Raw genomic sequence first — 19,224 nt, forward strand, 5'->3', positions numbered from 1 at the left:
TGCATAGTTTATAGTTGGCCTTGTTGTTTTCCCCAATTCCAGATCGACCTCTAAAAATCCTACCCATTTACCAGCCATCTCACAGGCCATTTGTGGGGTCTAAATTCAATCTGTAAATGACTAGCTAGCTATCAGAGTTGCAGGTTGATTTGATGTCTGTGTCCCATGCCACTGGTTACACCACCCCTTTTTTTTAAGATTTTATTTATTTATTTGACAGAGAGATCACAAGTAGGCAGAGAGGCAGGCAGAGAGAGAGGGGGAAGCAGACTCCTTACTGAGCAGAGAGCCTGATGCCGGGCTCGATCCCAGGCCCCTGGACTCACGACCTGAGCCAAAGGCAGAGGCTTTAACCCACTGAGTCACCCAGGCGCCCCTACACCCCTTTCTTGATTCTCTCCCTTGAACTCTCTTAGGATTTCTACACTTAGCCTTGCACTCATCACGTGCATTCCGTCAGTGAGCATTTACTGGGCATTGTGTCAGGAACCACGATAGGCACTGAAAAAGTAAGAACCATGAAAGGCACTGAAAAAATAAAAGCAAATAAAATGTCCTCAACCCATGGTAGAGTAAGAGCAATACAGGTGAAAGAATAAACAGCTGGGGAAGCTGAAGGCTTTAATGCAGGAGGCAATATCCGAGGCAGGGAGGAACTGTCTCACACAGCCTTGTGTCCCCAGCACTAAATGATGCAATACTTTACCATCACTTTAAGTTCAGCAAATAGGGAAACTCGGAAAAGGAGAGAAAGTCTGCTCAGCCCCCTCAGCCTCTCTTGGACATGAGGGAAGGTGGTCACTAAGTCCATAGTCTGGCAAGGGCAATTTCAGAGGCTGACACTGTACCTGGCTACGTACAGTATTGCTCGGGTGGTTGTCCTCGGACATCTGTGCATTCTGGAAGTAGGACAAGGGTGCAGGTAACTCTGTCATTGGAGCAACCGTATAGAAATACTTTTTCACAGAAAACAAAGCCTCTTGGGGTTCTGAAAAGGGAAAAAGAAAATAATCCTTTGTGCATTACAATTATACTTTCATTTTTAAACACTTTTGTAAATTGCATTCAACAAAAACAAACCTTTCTTTCATGTGTTCTTCTCCAGGCCAAGCTTTCTAAGGACCTCGAAGGCTGTCACTTGTGGGCTTCCGGATTACGTCTGAAATAGGATTTTACCAGGTCACCCAGAGTAAATCTATTCACACCAATCAAGTACTTAGAATATTTCTGTATCCGTAATTTGTAAGCCAGAAATGTATTCATCTGCCATCAATTTCAAGTGACAAACTTTTGTTAGCTCAAGATATCTCTTCAGTAATTAATAGATCTACTTGAGAAACCAAATACTTTTAATCAAAAAATATCTGATTTCAGATTTAGAGCAAATGGAGCTAAATGATATTAAAGAATGTTCTCATCAACATTCCTTTTTCTATGCTGACTAATTCGACCCTAAGCTTTCTATCTCCATAAAATTGTCTAGTGCTTTTACTTTGGCAAAATTTTGTCATCTCATTTTATCCTTACCAAAATGCCCAAGCCCGGGTAAACAGGTAACATACCTGTTTTATAAAAGCAGAAGAGAACCTAAGTTCACTGACTTGCTTAAAAATCACACAACTGGGCAGACCAGGACAAAAATCACAGACTCCTAACTCCGAGCCTTAGGTCTCTCTCTCCCTGGCATCTTGGCACAGCCTTCTTTCCACACATCATTTGGTCTCCCAGAGTTCGCTCTCCTGGTGGGTGGGAGATGGGGGCGGGGGGAACGACACACATTCCCATTTGCTGTCTGTCTGCCTTAATTTCCATCAGCCAATTCTTTATGATTTCAACTTTGCTTTTCTTATTTTTAAATTCGTTTTAGAGGTAGAAGGTAGTGATTCATCAGTTGCATACAACACCTAGTGCTCATTACATCACGTGTCCTCCTTAATGTCCATCACCCAGTTACCCCTTCCGTCCAACCCCCACCTCTCTTCCAATGATCGTGTTTGTTTCCCAGAGTTCAGAGACTTTTATGGTTTGCCTCTCCCTCAATTTTCATCTTATTTTATCTTTCCTTCCCTTCCCCTATGTTCATCTGTTTTGTTTCTTAAATTCTACACATTAGTGAAATCATATGGTATTTGTCTTTCTGTGACTGACTTATGTCACTTAGCATAATACCCTCTAGTTCCATTCAATTTTCCTTTCCACAGAAAGTTTTCAGAAATACAGAAAGAAATCTGTTCGTGTATCTAAGCAGTATTCTCATTCACAGTGACTAAAACATCACCATGTACACACGTGAAAATATCTTGTCAAACTCCTATTTCATTTTCATTCTCAACTTCAGGATCCTTGATCCTCTAAATACTGTTTTTATATTCTAGTGATTTTTTTCATCAAAAACACAGAAAGCAGGTTAAAAAACAAACAAAGAAACTTTTTCTCTAGTACTGAGTTCAAATTAACTCTTAATTACACATGTATCTAGATCACTTAAACCATGACAAATTTTTAATCAAGGTATGCTTCCCTTCTACCCCACATACCATGCCAACCTTTCTCTTCCCTTCCAGCTTCAGCCCACGATTAACTGACATGGATCAAGGGATTGCAAATTAATACTAACTAAGACACAATTAATGTAAGTTTGTTTTAAAATAAAGTGAATTAAAAATACAAATAGAGAACACTTACTTTTATGGTGGTTGTTTGCTCAAAGGGGGATGTGGGAAGCTTTGTGGGGGGGTACTGGTAATGTTTTGTTTCTCAATCTGAGTGCTAGCTACACAGGGATTTCAGTCTGTGAAGATGCACTGAGCTGTACCCCCACGATGCGTACCTTGCTATATACTTCAATTTTATACTCAGAGATTTCTGTAGACATAAACCTCTATTTAAAGTTATTCATACCATTGGTCCTAACTTTTTTTTCTCTTAAGATTTTATTTCTTTATATGTCAGAGCAAGAGAGAGAGAGAGACTGAGCACAAGCAGGGGGAGCGGCACGCGGAGAGAGAAGCAGTCTTCCAACTGACCAAGAAGCTGGACACAGGACTCGATCCCAGTACCCTGAGATCATGACCTGAACTGAAGGCGACACGTAACCAACTGAACCACGCAGGTTTCCCTAGTCCTAACTTTTAAAATGAATAATATTGAGTCTTGGCAGCATGTATATTACCTTACCCAAAAGACAGGTGGAATGCCAATAGAACCAATATATTTTCTAAGTACAATAGTACTGAGTGAGAGTAAATGTTCTGACTTATGCTTCTAATTTTTTTTTTAAAGATTTCTTTATTTGACAGAGAGAGACACAGCAAGTGAGGGAACACAAGCAGGCGGAGTGGGAGGGAGAAGCGGGCTTTCTGTAGAGCAGGGAGCCTGATGCAGGGCTCCCTGAGCTGGAAGGCAGATGCTTAACAACTGAGCCACCTAGGTGCCCTCCCCGCCCCCGCTTTTAAAAACATTTTATTTATGCTTCTAAGATTTTTAATTTAATTTTTTAAGATTTTATTTATTTACTTGACAGACAGAGATCACAAGCAGGCAGAGAGGCAGGCAGAGAGACAAGAGGAAGCAGGCTCCCCACTGAGCAGAGAGCTCGATGTAGGGCTCCATCCCAGGACCCAGGGACCATGACCTGAGCCAAAAGCAGAGGCCTCAACCCACCGAGCCACCCAGGCGCCCTTATGCTTCTAAGACTTATAAAAGTCGATGATCTAATTGAAGTTTTGATATTGATGTAGCATTAATGGATGGCAAACAGAACACATATTATTCCTTCTTTACCATAAAAATATTTAGTACAGTACCTACTACTGCAGCTAACCCAGAAATGCCATAGGATGGCAAACAGAAAAAGCTGCACTTGGTTCCTCCTACTGGCTGCCCTGAAGACTATACCGTATCATTTGAACTACACCTCTATTACAGAAAAACCCTTAGAAATCTGTCATTAATATTCGCATTTGATCCCTTAGAAACAAAATAACAAATAAGATAGTGTTAGCCAACTGAAACAAGCAAAGGAAGCAAGAAAGGGCCATGCAAGTAAAAATAAAAAGTAAATAAAGAAAAAAAAAGTAAATACAGTATATTACATTTACAGATAAAATAGAAGAAAAGTGACTGTCCATTGACTAAGGAGGAGTTTACTGGATGTCTATTTATATCAAAACGCAGAGACAGACACTGAGAGGACTTCCCTAATTATATTCTATAACTAATCATATTCGCTTCACCCACTTTACGTATGAAAACAATGCGGCCCATAGAAGCTACTCGCTTGTCCAAGGTCACATCCAGTGAGCAAAGGAGCGAAGAGTAAAGCCTCACATAATATGCTATGTTGCCTCTGTGTAAAACCATCCCTGCTCTTAGTTTACAGCGAGCATTAAGTTAAATTGAGCTGGGAAGGGAAAAAAAAGTACTTACAGACAGAGAGCAAGAAGATTTTTACTACTACTAAAATTGCTGCTTAGAAGTAAACATCTTTGAAAAAGTAGTAAATGAGATCTTAAACTTCAATGACTGGTCTAACTATAAATTAAAAACTGAAGTGTCAAAAGCATTCCCAATATATAGTCCTAGTATTTATTTATTTATAGGATTTTATTTATCTGTTTGATGGAGAGAGAGAGAACAAGTAGGGGGAGCAGCAGGCAGGGGCAGAGGGAAAAGCAGGCTCCCCGCTGAACAGGGCTCGATCCCAGGACCCTGGAATCCTGACCTGAGTTGAGGGCAGATGCTTAACCGACTGAGCCACCCAGGCTCCCCAACTAGTATTTATTTAAAAAAATAAGTTGTAATGAGAATCTGGTCATTTTAATTTGGTTTCCATTATTAGGCCTTATGTTTACAGGATCTGTTCAGCTATTACAAGAAACCACACAAACTGGTTATCAAACTGAAGTTTTCTCAAATTTTGGAAGAAATCAATAATACCGTGGTCACTTTAGCATATCCTGATAGCATTTTCAAAGGCACATCTCTATTTACACGTGAAAACTGCGGGTCAGGAAAGGTGACCGAATCTGGCAGTGCTTGACTATGAGGCAAATGACATCTGTTCCAGAACCCAGGTGTTCTGATGCCCAGCCCACGTCTTTTCCAGTTCAATTAGAGAAAGCTCGTGCTTTCCACTAACCCTTTGAAGATCATAACACTACAGGGTGATCCTTTCCTTCCCCTCCAGGGAGGGAAGAGCTGCTCTTTACATGGAGCTTCGTAGGAAGCAGAGGCAAGTAACAGGGGCTAGGTCTTCAGTCAGGCCTGGAACAAACAAACACTGTCGGTACAAAGAAAGGCACAGGCCAAGCCCGATCTGATTCTGGTCCAGTAACAGCTGAAAACAATTGATGACTGCATGAAGGAGGCCAGAAGGCTGTGTGTCCAGGCAGCACGGCAAGGCAAAAGACACTCGTTGATTTTATAACATTCTTAGCATTCTTGCCCTGAAAACAAAAAAAAGGATAGCTGCTGGGAAGTGAGGATCTTGTGACCTGGCCTGCAAAGGGGGGAGGGAAAGAACCAGAGTTGGCTGTTTTCTCTCTCTGGCCACCTGCTAAAGATTTTCTGAGACTGACAGAGCATAACCCTTGAATTCACTGCCATCCATTTCCTTTTTGTCAAGACACTTGCTAAATCTTTATAAAAGATAAAAGATCTTTATAAAATCTTTATAAAAGATAAAAGGAAAAAGAAATCTTTCTCTGATGGGCAACTACAATTTCTATTATACACAAAGAAACTAAAACAAACAAACAAAAAACCCAGGAGAATATGAATAATCTCAAGGCTTCGATGTGCTGAATTTGCAAAACCTATCCATCAGCACTTCAAAAAGTATCAAAGGAGCAAAGCTCTCCCTCTGCCTACCACTCCCCCCCCACCTTGTGCTCAAGCATGCCTACTCTCTCTCTGATACATAGATAAAAATTAAAAAGAAAACCATGAAAAGTATGTTTAAGTATCTTTGTATTGTGATGCTAAGAGGTTCTTAGGTTTCAAATGAACTTGTGATTTATTCTTTTTCCATGAAAGTTGATTTAATCAGCCTTAGTGTTACCTTGACAGCTTCTTCCTGCACAGACAGCCAAGTTCTGACTGCACGAATGGGCTGGGAGAGCCTCTATTTGAGTTTTCAAAAGCTCACATCCAATAATAAATGTAACCAATCCCCAAACTGCATTCATAGTTAGTTAAATAAAAATAATTTGAAATTAACTTACAACTTCCAGTATATATGCTGGAAAGACTCTGAATTTCAAGAGACTGGGGAGCAAGTAAGTACCCCAGTCCTACAAGAGGCTCTGTGAAGGTGGCAGACTCTAAAAAGAGCAAGGGTAGTGATCCATCAATTTGGCGATTTTTTTCTTTCTTCCATCCCACTCTACTTCTGTGAGCCATCTGTGGGAGATTAGACTATTATTCAGCAAATATTCACTCCCTCCCCAGGCATCCCTGACGGAGAAATATATTTCTCCACTCCAGTGATGTTGGGCTTGGCTCTGAGACTTGCTTTGGCTTCAAGGTGGGTGCAGTCTACTAGCCACCCATGCCTTTCGGCACAATCATCTGACTTGCTTTGGTCCAAGGGATCTTAGCCGATGTAGCACACCCAGACACCTGAACTGTGCTTAACACTTTTTTTTTTTTTTGAAGATTTTAATTATTTATTTGACAGACAGAGATCACAAGTAGGTAGAGAGGCAGGCAGAGAGAGAGAGAGGAAGAGAAGCAGGCTTCCCGCAGAGTAGAGAACCTGATTCGGGGCTCAATCACAAGACCCTGGGATCACGACCTGAGCTGAAGACAGAGGCCTCAACCCACTGAGCCACCCAGGTGCCCCCTGAACTGTGCTTTTACAGTTGGACTTAACTTCTTTTAGTTCAGCTGTCGCCTTGAGAAGAGCTTACCATGGGTAGTCACTGCCCCTTCAACCTGGGCCCCAGAATAAAAGATGCAAAACAGAACTGTCCTAGCTGATCCATAGTCCTATACCTTGAAGCAAAGCCCCGAGTCAAAACAAACACTCTTTAAGGCACTGGGTTTGGGGGAGGTCGGCTACCTGGAATTACTGTAACTGTTTTAAAATAATAATGGTTACATGAGCTCAGAGGATGCAATGAAAATGAAGAAAGACATACAAATCCAAAATTCTTTATCTGAAATCTTCAGGACTGTTTTTAGAATTCCTATTTTTCTCAGATTTTATAAAGGTATAAATACTATGTTTTAAAATGCCCTCTCAAGGTCATAGATAGAACTACAAAATCAAACACCTTAATAAGTATACAGTGAAACATATAAATAATCTTAAATTGCAAAAATAGGTTCAGGTTAGAGTTTTCTGTCAAATGAATTACAAAAAGCCTTTCAGTTTTTTCAGCTGCTTTTGGACTTCATGATTATAAATATGAGACTATGGTCTTGTCCTATCAATATTTATAGTAATTATAAAGAATCTTTCCCCAAGATACCTTTACTTTTTTTGTTTTTTAGGATTTTACTTATTTATTTGACAGACAGAGATCGCAAGTAGGCAGAGAGGCAGGCAGAGAGAGAGGAGGAAGCAGGCTCCCCGCCGAGCAGAGAGCCTGATGTGGGACTCCATCCCAGGACCCTGGGATCATGACCTGAGCCGAAGGCAGAGGCTTTAACGCACTGAGCCACCCAAGCACCCCAAGAAACCTTTACTTTCAATAAGCCTACATGAAAAGTATGATCACTCCCAGTTTGTCTCAAATTTGCTGTGGAAATGGATCGAATACAACTAATCTTTAAAGAAAACATGACTACTCACACCTAATTAATTTATAAATCATTGGTTATACTCAGCAATGCTTGCATTTGTGTGCTTTAGATCAGTTTAAGGAACTGTACAAGGCACTATAAAAAACAAATATTAACACACTTTAAAAAACCAACACTTACTGGGTTTTTTCTACAAAACCAGACATTGTGATAGGTGCTGGGGATGCTAATAGCAGGTAATACTTTTGTTTACTTAAGAAGCTTACTATCTAGAGGAGGAGTCAGACAAGTATATATTTATATTAATTACATGTTGAAATGAAAATATTTTAGATGGGAGTGCCTGGGTGTTAAGTACCTAGCTTTGGCTCAGGTCATGATCCCAGGGTCCTGGGATGGAGTCCCACATTGGGCTTCCTGCTCAGCGAAAAGTCTGCTTCTCTATCTCACTCTCTCTCTCTGTGCTCTTTCTCTCTCAAATAAATAAAATCTTTAAAAAAAAAAAAAAGTAAAAGAAATATTTTAGATGTAGGGTGCCTGGGTGGCTCGGTCAATCGAGCTCTGAACTCCTGATTTCAGCTGTCATGATCTCAGGATTGTGAGATCGTGCCCCACAGCTGGGCTCCCCACTTAGCGAGGAGTCTGCACATCCTTCTTCCTCTGCTCCTCCCCTTGCCCGTGCGCTTTCACTCTTGCTCTCTCAAAAATCAATTAATTAATTAATTAATTTTAAAATATTTTATACGTACTGGGCTACATAAATTATATTATTCAAATTAATTTTATCTATTTCCTACCTTCATAAAACTTTTTTATGAAAAAGTTTTAAATTAACATTTGTAGCTCACACAGTTTTATTTATTTATTTTTTTAAGACTTTATTTATTTTTGAGAGAGAGAAAGCAAGCATGAACCGAGGGAGGGGGGAATAGATGGAGAAGCAGACTCCTCGTTGAGCAGGGGGAGCCTAATGCAGAGCTTGATCCCAGGACCCTGAGATCATGACCTGGGCCCAACGCAGATGCTTAACCGACTGAGCTATCCAGGTGGCCCACTGACACAGTTTCTACCAGACAGTGCTGCTCTAAATCGTCAACTCTTTCAGCTATACCCACCCAGATACTAAAACTCCCTGACAGTCTTCCCAAAGCTTCCCTTCCTTCCTGAGCCTCTGACACTGCACTATGGAGGTTTTCTTCCCATCACTAATTCTCCTTAGCCAGTCCCTCTCACCCTTCTCCCACTCCGTCTCTGTACGTGGTCTGCCTGGGCCTCTTTATTTCCTTCCTTTCAGTAGGCATCTCCTCCACTGCTCCAACATCAACTAGTAAGTCTATTTAAATTACTTATTTACAGTTCCAGGCCTGTCCATAAGACAGCTTCACATGCTGGCAATTCAAAAGTGATACTTCCAAACCACTTCATCATCTTCCTTTCTAGACTTAGTTCTTTGCTTCTAACTTCCTTATTTCTACAATCATCTCTACCATTCCTCAAACTTAAAGCCTTCTAGCCAGCTCTACAGTTTAGCCCTTGCTTTTCAATTAGCTGCCATGTCCTGTTCCTGGTTTTCCTGTTTTTATTAAGATTTTATTTATTTATTTATTTATTTATGGGGGGAAGGGGAGAGAGAGAGAGAGAGCATGAGCAGGGGTGGGGGAGCTTGGAAGAGGAAAAAGCAGACTCCCCATTAAGTAGGGAGCCTGGCTATAGGGCTCAATCCCAGGACCCGGGATCATGACCTGAACGGAAGGCAGACACTTAACCAACTGAGCCACCCAGGTACCTCGTTTTTTTCTCCTAAGCCTCTGTCATCACCAAAGAACAAACTCTCATCTTATTTCACCTGCATTATGTAAAAGTCACCTCAATTCTCTCATCCATTCTAGCCCCCACTATCAGATTAATGTGCCTAAAGTTCTGAGCACAACAGCCCCACTCTTAACACACCTTCCGTATCTGCCTAACATCTATCACATGAAGGAGAAGTAAGATTAGAGGGTTTTTTTTTTTTAAGGATTTTATTTATTTGACAGAGAGAGATCACTAGTAGGCAGAGAGGCAGGCAGAGAGAGAGGAAGGGAAGCAGGCTCCCTGCTGAGCAGAGAGCCCCGATGTGGGACTCGATCCCATGACCCTGAGATCATGACCTGAGCCGAAGGCAGCGGCTTAACCCACTGAGCCACCCAGGCGCCCTGGATTAGAGTTTTTTTAAAGATTTTTCAGAATATGTTGTAAAAAGGCTCCCCTATGATATGCAGTATTTGTGGGAAAGCAGGAGCAGAGAGAGCCTGCATCTGAGAGAAGAGGACCACATATGCTATGGCAACAGAAAAATGCTATATTTTCCTGCTAGGGTGGTTTTCAGAGATCAACTTCACTCCTCCGGTTCCCCCGACATGGGAACTCATGCAGCAGTCTACAACTAGTTGCAGCCATTTACTTAAAATTCGGCAATAAATCACATCCATTCAGTACAAAGTATACCCAGAATTGTGGGAACTGTCTACCTAAGGACCAGGAACAGAATGGAAAACCAGAGGATAGAAGCCACTTGTTACCTACTGGGAGGAGGGGAGATGGGGCGGGAAGGAATCCATATACTCAGTAAGTAGGATCCTTTTCTTGTAGTTGAGCATTTATTAGATGGCGCAGGGAGGAACCTTAAGTTGGCTGAACTCTGCAAATGAATTAAGAAGTAAAATAGGCTTTTGCAGGTGACTGAAATTAGTCAAATGCAACTAGCTCCAATCTACTACTGGACGCTTGTGATTCAGAGGGTCCCTGTTTGTAATACATCCTCTGATTATGATGCCCTATCCACTTCCACGCCAGGGGTGAAAACCTTTCCACTGTAAAAGATAATTCCAATAAGATTCCCTGACCAGGTGTGATCTCTACCTGCCTTAAACGTCAAAAAATGTTGCGAGCTTTACAGTCTGCTCTGTCATATTGTCATTATACATACATAGTTTTTTGCACCCTATTCTTATCTCCCAGAGTAAACCCCGAATACTATATCCAGCTTGTCCAAAGCAGGCAGCAAATGCTTTTAAATTTATTAAATTAGTCTCCTACAATAGAAGATTATTTATTTGAAAAGAACCTGAGCGGGAAGAAAACGCAAATATCTAAGACACATGCAAAGCACTGAACATCATGCCTCGCGACAGTCCCAACCAAGGCAAAAGCATCAGACCCTATTCTCCGCCGCGAACATAAGCCATAAGGGACTTAGCCCTGAGCACCACTCACTTCCTCGGACAAGGACACACTCAGGGCAAGAGGCGCGGAGTTTCACCAGTTGCTCAACCAGACCCAGGGCAAGGCGCTTCCTCTTTCTCCGGCTCCGCTCCAGTCAAGACAGTCAGTCCCGGCCCCCGGCACCTGCGTCCTGAAACGTCTTCGGGAAACCAGCACTTCCGGACCCAGCCTCCGGAGAGGAATCGCTCTCTAACCTGATCGCGCGCGGCGCCCGGAGCCGGAGAAACGGGCCGCCCCTGCTCGTTCCCCACACGGGGTTCCTCCGTGTCCGCCCGGCCGCGCCCCGCTCCTCATCCTCGAGGACACCAGCTGCGCGGCCCGGGCGGCGACAAAGGGCCGGGCCCTACCCGCGACCGCGCGTGTACACACCGAGTGAGGGACGCCTTCCCCTCTCCCCCAACTCCCCATTACGCACCTACTCCTCCCTTGCCGCCGCCACCCGCCGCTCGCAGGGAAACCTCCTTCCCGAGCAGCCGCTGTTTTGTTTCCGATGTGAAATCGCGGCCTCTAAAGCTGCCCGGCCCAGGCCCCGCCCAAAAAGCTTCGCTGATGTCGTCATTTCCGGCTCTGGCGTCGTTGGCGGTCGGCCGGGGGAGGGGCGGGACACACTGGCGTAGGGGGCTGGACCTCGGTAAAGAGGGTGGAGCTTCCGGTGGCGCGCGCAGATTGAGGGGCAAACGCTGTCGAGCGGCCCCGGGACCTAGACGAACTTGCCCAGAGTGCTAGTGTGAGTTTGAAATCGCCTGGGATTCGAGACTGCTCTCGAGCTGAGGACCAAAGTTTCTACGTCACCTAGGCCCTGCGTTGCTTCTTCCGGCCTACAAGTGATGACATCTCAAATCTAACATTTATCTATTACTACCTATTTGTAATGTTTATCACTGCAAATCAGCTGCACGACAGTCATGAGGACTGATTTAAAATTACCAATACCTGTGCTCTTCACATCCTACCCAATGAATCAAAACTTATGGCGGGGGGGCAGGAACCTGAGAAACTGCATTTGAAACAAGCATAGCCCAGGATTCTTAGGCTCCAGGTTTAAGATCTTAGATGATACGCTTCCAGAGAGCATATGTGTCTTATTTTTGAAATCCCCAAACCAGAGTAACTGGTACACAGTGAATTACACTCAACGATCACTTAATTTCCGCACCTGCCAGCTTTCCGTCCAAATTGCGGTAAAGACAGTACCAGTAACTAACTTAAGATAGCACACTCATCAGAAAGCTAAAAGTAAACAATTAATACAATCATGTAAAACCAAAGCTGAAGAATGGAGAAATGTTCAAATTCACAGGTAACAGAAAACTGACAATGAAATCAATGATGGATGGCATCTGCCCAAATGATCTTTTTCTTTTAAATCCCTCCGCCAAGATAGCCAGCCTCTCATATTCCTGCAGCACCAGTCCCCAGTCCTTCCCTCCTCTCCTAACCCAGTACATGAACAGATTTAAACAGGTTTTACATGCTTCATATTTAAGAACATCAGTAGTTTTTTCCATTAACAGGGAAAAGATAAGTTGGGGGAATAGAAATGTTGACAGCCCACTGTGAAGATATTTTTTAAAGTGCTCATTTCCCCTTCCCTCCTTAAATTTCACAGGGGTAAGATTTTATTTTCCCTATTTGTTCACTTCTATATTACAAGTGCTGCGAAGTGTCTAGCACATGAAACAGTTAAATACATTCGTCAAACATGCATAGCTAAATCCCATCTATTTGTGAACTGACTCAATCTCTTTGAATACAACCCGGTAACGGCAGCAGAGTCTTAAAAATTCTGGTGAACTATTTCTAGATACAATCTCAATACAAAATATTTGTGCAAAGATATTCATGAAGTATTTATAACAAAAATTGGAAAGCTAAACATCCTACAATAAATTATTCATCCACTTCACAGAATGTTATTAAAATTATGAAGGTTGTAACATTCTTATTCTGTTAGGTTAAAAAGACACAAGATGTATGTATATGTATAAATACAACTATGTCAGAACACATTCCTGCAAAAAGTAAACAAAGGTGATTAAAAAAAGCAACCAGTGACTTTAAGTCACTGCACTACAGATAACTTTTCCACCAGTTTTTGCTTTGTCTTCTCTTCTTAGAAATTCAAACACCTTTGGGGCATCTGTGGAGCAGGTGACTCTCTTGATCTCCAGGTCATGGGTTTGAGCCCCATGTTGGGTGTAGAGATTACTTGAATAGATTTTTTTTTTGAAGGGCGCCTGGGTGGCTCAGTGGGTTAAGCCACTGCCTTCGGCTCAGGTCATGATCTCAGGGTCCTGGGATCGAGTCCCGCATCGGGCTCTCTGCTCGGCGGGGAGCCTGTTTCCTCCTCCTCTCTCTCTCTGACTGCCTCTCTACCTACTTGTGATCTCCCTCTGTCAAATAAATAAATAAAATCTTTAAAAAAAAAAAAAGATTTTTTTTTTGAAGATTTTATTTATTTATTTGAGAAAGGGTGGGGAGGAGCAGAGGGAGTCTCAAAGCAAAATCTCAAGCAGAAATTGGAATCTGGACTCTAGAGCAGGATTGATCTCAGGACCCTGAGATCATGACCTGAGCCAAAATCATTAGTCAGTTACATAACCAACTGAGCCACCTAGGTACCCAGGCACAAATAAATCTTAAAAGAAAAAAATTAAAAATTTTCTAATTAAAATAAATGCAAATACTCAGGATTTGCTGAGGAAGAGCCAGCAAAGACACTGGGAGAGACACAGATTTAAGACCAGGACAAAAGTAATATCCTAGACACCAAACAGCAAATGTCCATGGTGGACCCTTAAGCTAGGGTTGAACCTCTCACAAGGTCACAGCATCTACTTTAGGCCCTCACCAGTCATCAGTGGAATGGTCATACAAACATTTGAGACTAGAGGCATTTGGAAGGCACATGTAACTATAAGCTACTCGTTGTGGAATCTCAATAAAGTAGTGGAAAGCAGATAGGATCCAAGGCTGTTTTTGTGTTCTTTAGTCCCGACTGAAGAATGAAGGTAAGAGGGGCGCCTGGGTGGCTCAGTGGGTTAAGCCGCTGCCTTCGGCTCAGGTCATGATCTCAGGGTCCTGGGATCGAGGCCCGCATCGGGCTCTCTGCTCAGCAGGGGGCCTGCTTCCTCCTCTCTCTCTCTGCCTGCCTCTCTGCCTACTTGTGATCTCTGTCAAATAAATAAATAAAATCTTAAAAAAAAAAAAAAAGAATGAAGATAAGAAAATACTTGAGCAAGGATCAAGAAACTGAAAGTTAGAAACCAGAGCCAGTGGAATGGGGAGGTCTTCTGGATAGGATGGATGGAGTTAGCTATCATTAACTATAGAAAGCAAAGTTTTAAGAGGCATGTCACCATAAAGTGGAAAGCTAGGACTGGAGAGTATGCCTAATGACATTATTTTTTTTTTTTAAAGAATTTATCCATTTGTCAGAAAGAAAGCATGAATAGGCGGAGGAGCAGAGGGAAAAAGCAGGCCCCCCAAGCAAGGAGCCTGATGTGGGACCCGATTCCAGGACCCAAGTGGAAGGCAGACACCCAACCTACTGAGCCACCCAGGCATTTCACCTAATGACATTTTTAAAGTAAGGTTGTTAAACTTGAGACTTACTTGCTGGGGGTAGGGAGAATCAAAGGACTTTTACTCATTCAGTGAATATTTTTTCTACAACCACTATATAGCTCTGGAGGTTCAAAGATAAAAGCTAGAATGTGTGGAAAGGAGCTGGGGTTCAGTAAAAGAATGCAAAGTACACCACTCAAGAACAGCACTCAAGGTCCAAAATACGTGTAGTGGTGCATTTTTATCTTCCCAAAAGTGTTTGTGACTTGGGAGCAGGAATGGAGAAACAAAACAAAATAAATGGTGGCAGAAGCCAATACTAAGTGGTGATAGATGAAGCAGATGGGAAATCCAGAGTGCCAGACCTGTTAGAACCACTTGGTGGGGGGAGAGAGGCTGTCAGAGACTAAGGCTAACTCAGTCACTAGTCACTAGTATGTGAAGTTGAGACCTGGTCAATCAGAGAACCAAGGCCAGTTATTTACACTTGATTCCAAATCAGTGCAACTCAACACTTCCCACGTAAAAGCAGTCTACCTTCTTTTAAACTCTGCTACCTTCGGGCTTGAACTCACGACCCTGAGACCAAGAGTCACAAGCTCTACCAACCGATACCCCTGCACTTATTTATACATGATGTCACTGCCCTGTTTCTTACAGGAATAAAGAATTGAACGATGACCATAAATACTGTCATCAGAGTTTGGTGCTTGGCCACTATCTTATCATTTTTCACTTCGTTCTTATTCTTTGCAAGGATTCTCTTAGACTTGGACTTAAGGGTTAGCTATCTTATATTTTTAGCTTTCAGTTCTGCTTGTCAGTGTTTTATTAAATTCTAATTTCCTCCTTAACCAAGAACTTGTGCCCTCCTTTCTAAAAAAAAGTGCCTCAATAAAATACTTGAAAATGAAACTTTTATAGCTTTCTATAGTAACAATTAGTAACAATGCAATCTCTACAGTAACAATCCAATCTATTTGGTACAGTGTACTTCCTAGTATGACAGTAAAGAAATGAACCTTCGGTTTTTGGATTCTACAATGTAAAGTGTTCACTGGTTTTTCTTTTTGTTATTAAAAAAAAAACAGGAAAAATAGTTGTTTAGCACTATTTTTAAATTCACACCTAATAATTTTTGCTTCAATGAAGATTTACTAAAAGTGCTTCCCATGAGATTTTATAAACAAGCACTTCCTCTCCCCTTGGGTTGATATCAACATCTAGACCAGACCTGTCCAATAACAGCTTTCTGAAACCATAATAATTTTTTTAATTTTTAAATTTTTAAAATTTTAAATTTTTAAATTTTTAAAATTTTAAATTTTTAATTTTTAAGTAATCTCTATACCCAATGTGGGATTTGAACTCACGACCCTGAAGTAGATGAAGAGTCACATGCTCTACCAACTGTGCCAGCCAGGCGCCCCAAACACAATTATGTTCTATAATTTGCAATGTCCATATAGTATTGCTAGGCACTGGCTATATTTGGCTGTAGAGCACCTCAACTTTATTGCAATTAAAAAAAAAAAAAAAACTGGATTTTCTTAGTCACATGACATCTAAACATTTGAAATATGCTTATGTGTGTTTGAAGAACTGAATTTCAAAATTATTTAACAAACTTAAAACCTTGAGGAGCACAGAGCTAGACCATGAATTAGAATCCAATGTATGTATAGGCTTCCAGACACCCACCTGTCAAGAACACTATACTAGTGTTGCTTTGGGTAGATAAATGTGACCTCTAAGTTCCCTTCTAGGTATTACTGCCTCTGCTGAGAATCTTCCTACTGTCCCTTCCTGCTTGACTATCAAATTAGCACAATCAAGTTTGACGGTTGGTATAGTACTTTATGTCTATTAGTATTCCTATCATGATTCCTCCACCATTATTAGACTATCAGAGCTATTAGAGGAATCTTGTCTTATGTCTATCCCTCTACCTAGCATTTAAGATGAATGCCGCATATGAAGTGCTTCAATGGCTAAAAAAAATTACACAAAAAAACAGAGGGGCTACCTGTTAACAATTCAGCTGCCACTCTGGGCATGAGAAGCTAGATCATAAATCCAACTCCTATGGGAAGGGGCACAGCAGGCATACTTGGGAGTGTCATTTAATGAAAACAACATGGCTTGCAAAGAACTTTTACTTACTTTTGCTTATAGAAATTTTTCATTCCTGGGGATTTTAGATTGCTATTCCTAATTTGGCCTTCATACAAGACAAGTGGTAAAATCAAAGGCAAAAATCCTATCAAATAAAGATGAAAATGTAAGCACTCGTGCAAACAAATCATTTCAATAATTCAACATAATCAGGGGTGCCTGGGTATAGCTCAGTCATTAAGTGTCTGCCTTCGGCTCAGGTCATGATCCCAGGGTCGATCAAACCCCGCATCGGGCTCCCTGCTCAGCGGGAAGCCGTCTTCTTGCTCTCCCATTGACCTTGCTTGCATTCCCTCTCTTGCTGTCTCTGTGTCAAGTAAATAAATAAAACCTAAAAAATAAAATAATTCAACATAATCACAGTTCAAAAGAATCTACCATTTATCAAAAAATTATAAGCTTACTTTGGTCTATAGTATAAATGCTATAGTAATAGTTCCTGGGTTTGAAATATATGAATTTCCCAGTTTTCTTCCTGACACCCAGACTAAGTGTTCCTTTGCCTATTCAGGATTCTTTCTCATAGCCTTATATCCGGGACATTCAGACATCAATTTCATCATCTTTTGCTGAGCAATATAGGACTTCTTAATATTGGACTGTTAAAAGGCAGCTGAAATATGTCCTGAAAATATCTGTAACCATTTTGACATAAAACCTTTCAGCACTTTTTGCGTTAAAAGTGGAAACATTTATAGAGCTCATCAGAAAAAGGGTAAATAGGCCTCATATACATACTACTTATTAACAATATCACTTCTTTACTTCATATAAAAGAAAATGTGCTTAGTTCAATTTGACTTCCAAGCAGTTTCTCCACTTGTCCACTGTATCTAGCATTTGTGCCTGATTAGTACCTGAAACAGCACTCCACAAAATCATCACTAGCCTCCACCTCATAGAGAAGTGCTATGGTAAGATCCAGAATAAGTAAAAACAGAGTTCTCTAAGGAGAAAATGGCTCTGGTACTGGCTGGGAATAAAGCCTAGAACATTAAGAGTTGTTCTTAAGCACTTTTTTCGAGGACTGCCGTATATTCCTGAACATACATATTATGCATCTATTTGTCTCAAAAAGTGCTCTCTTTGGGAAGCCTGGGTGGCTCAGTTGGTTAAGCAGCTGCCTTCGGCTCAGGTCATGATCCCAGTGTCCTGGGATCAAGTCCCACATCGGGCTCCTTACTCGGCAGGGAGCCTGCTTCTCCCTCTGTCTCTGCCTGCCACTCTGTCTGCCTGTGCTCGCTCTCACTCCCTCTCTCTCTCTCTGACAAATAAATAAAATCTTTAAAAAAAAAAAATGCTCCCTTTATAATCTACTTAAAAAGAAAACTGAGCCGCATTTGTGTAGTATGTTAGGATAAAATACTAATATGGGATTCCCTGGCTTTTCAGAAGTCAAGTTACTTCACTTTTATGAAAAACCTACAGTAGCACCTGGTTTTGCTAACCAAAAGAAAATCTGAAGAGGAATTTCACTTTTACGAAAAGGAAAGGAAAATATAGCGAAAACGGCTTGTCTTGCAGCAAGCCCTTATAAAAGCAGCACACAGCCCATGCATGCATCTAGGGGTGCCAGCAAGTCCCTTCCCGGGGACTGTATTCAGCATCAAGCAACCACAGCTTTGAACTAGGTCTGTGAGCATCTGTGCTTTATCTCGATTTATTTTGTGCACCTGTTAGCAAGATGTATTCTAAGGTACCAGGTAAACCTGGGAGAGATTATTTTTTGGTGAGGGAGAACTCAAACAAAATTCCCATATAAATTAATGGTTATTGTTGCTTTGCTTTATGCCATTTTAGCTTTCAAAACGTTTCACAGGGACACTCAACTTTTGGGATAGCAGAGGAAACCTGCACTGGGTACATACGTTCAACTGCTAATCAAAGTGTAGTCAGTGCTTGGATCAGCTAGCAACTGGCTTCGCCTGGAAGCTGGTGAGCAATGCAAAACGTCCAGCCCCACTGTATTTACCCCTCCCGCATCAGTCTACATTTAAGGAGATCCCCAGGTGATTCAGGTGTATGAGGTTTGAAAGGAACTTCAACTTATCCTTCTTCCTGTCAACAAATGTACATATTTAAAATTATAAGGTGAAATGAGGAAAAGGTGTATTCATTTTCTAACTGCCAGATCAAGGATGATTCTCAAGGGCCACCTGACTGGCTCAGTTGGTTAACTGGGCTCATGTCCTGATCTCAGCGTCCTGAGATCAAGTCCCATGCTCAGCAGGGTATCTGCTTCTCCCTCTTCTTCAACCCCTCCCTCTGCTCCTGCGCTCAAATAAATAAAACTTTAGAGGGGGGAAAAAAAAGGCAATGATTCTCAAGACTTGCATACAGTTTTTTAACAATTGGAATGGGCAATATAGATGAAGATTTCCAAACTGAAATTAATCTATGGGCAAACAGTAAGGACAACCCAGAAAGCTCAAGCCATTTATTGTAAATTTCTGATGTGTATTATCCCAG

The 19,224-nt window shown here is 41.6% G+C and overlaps 1 protein-coding gene across 5 annotated transcripts in view; it reads right to left on the reverse strand.

Annotated features, from left to right (window-relative positions):
* The window catches only part of PSEN1 (presenilin 1), a 72,989-nt gene extending 61,418 nt beyond the window's left edge, over window positions 1–11,571 (reverse strand). The window contains exons 1-4 of one of the 5 annotated variants that reach the window (XM_013057481.2): window positions 11,429–11,562; window positions 5,141–5,447; window positions 1,081–1,159; window positions 849–988 (exon numbers count right to left, since the gene is read on the reverse strand). In XM_013057481.2, the coding sequence (XP_012912935.1) occupies window positions 849–935 (87 nt within the window). In that variant the 5' untranslated portion in view covers window positions 936–988; window positions 1,081–1,159; window positions 5,141–5,447; window positions 11,429–11,562. Of the gene's footprint in view, window positions 1–848; window positions 989–1,080; window positions 1,160–5,140; window positions 5,448–11,004; window positions 11,182–11,428 lie in introns of those variants that run through there. The other 4 variants (XM_004754831.3, XM_004754827.3, XM_004754828.3 and 1 more) reach the window with 4 other exon arrangements.
* Between the last annotated feature and the right edge of the window lie 7,653 nt (window positions 11,572–19,224).

The sequence above is a fragment of the Mustela putorius genome, unplaced genomic scaffold (genome assembly GCF_011764305.1).
Source record: "Mustela putorius furo isolate JIRA1106 unplaced genomic scaffold, ASM1176430v1.1 tig00000129_pilon_pilon_pilon, whole genome shotgun sequence".
Lineage (NCBI taxonomy): Eukaryota > Metazoa > Chordata > Mammalia > Carnivora > Mustelidae > Mustela > Mustela putorius.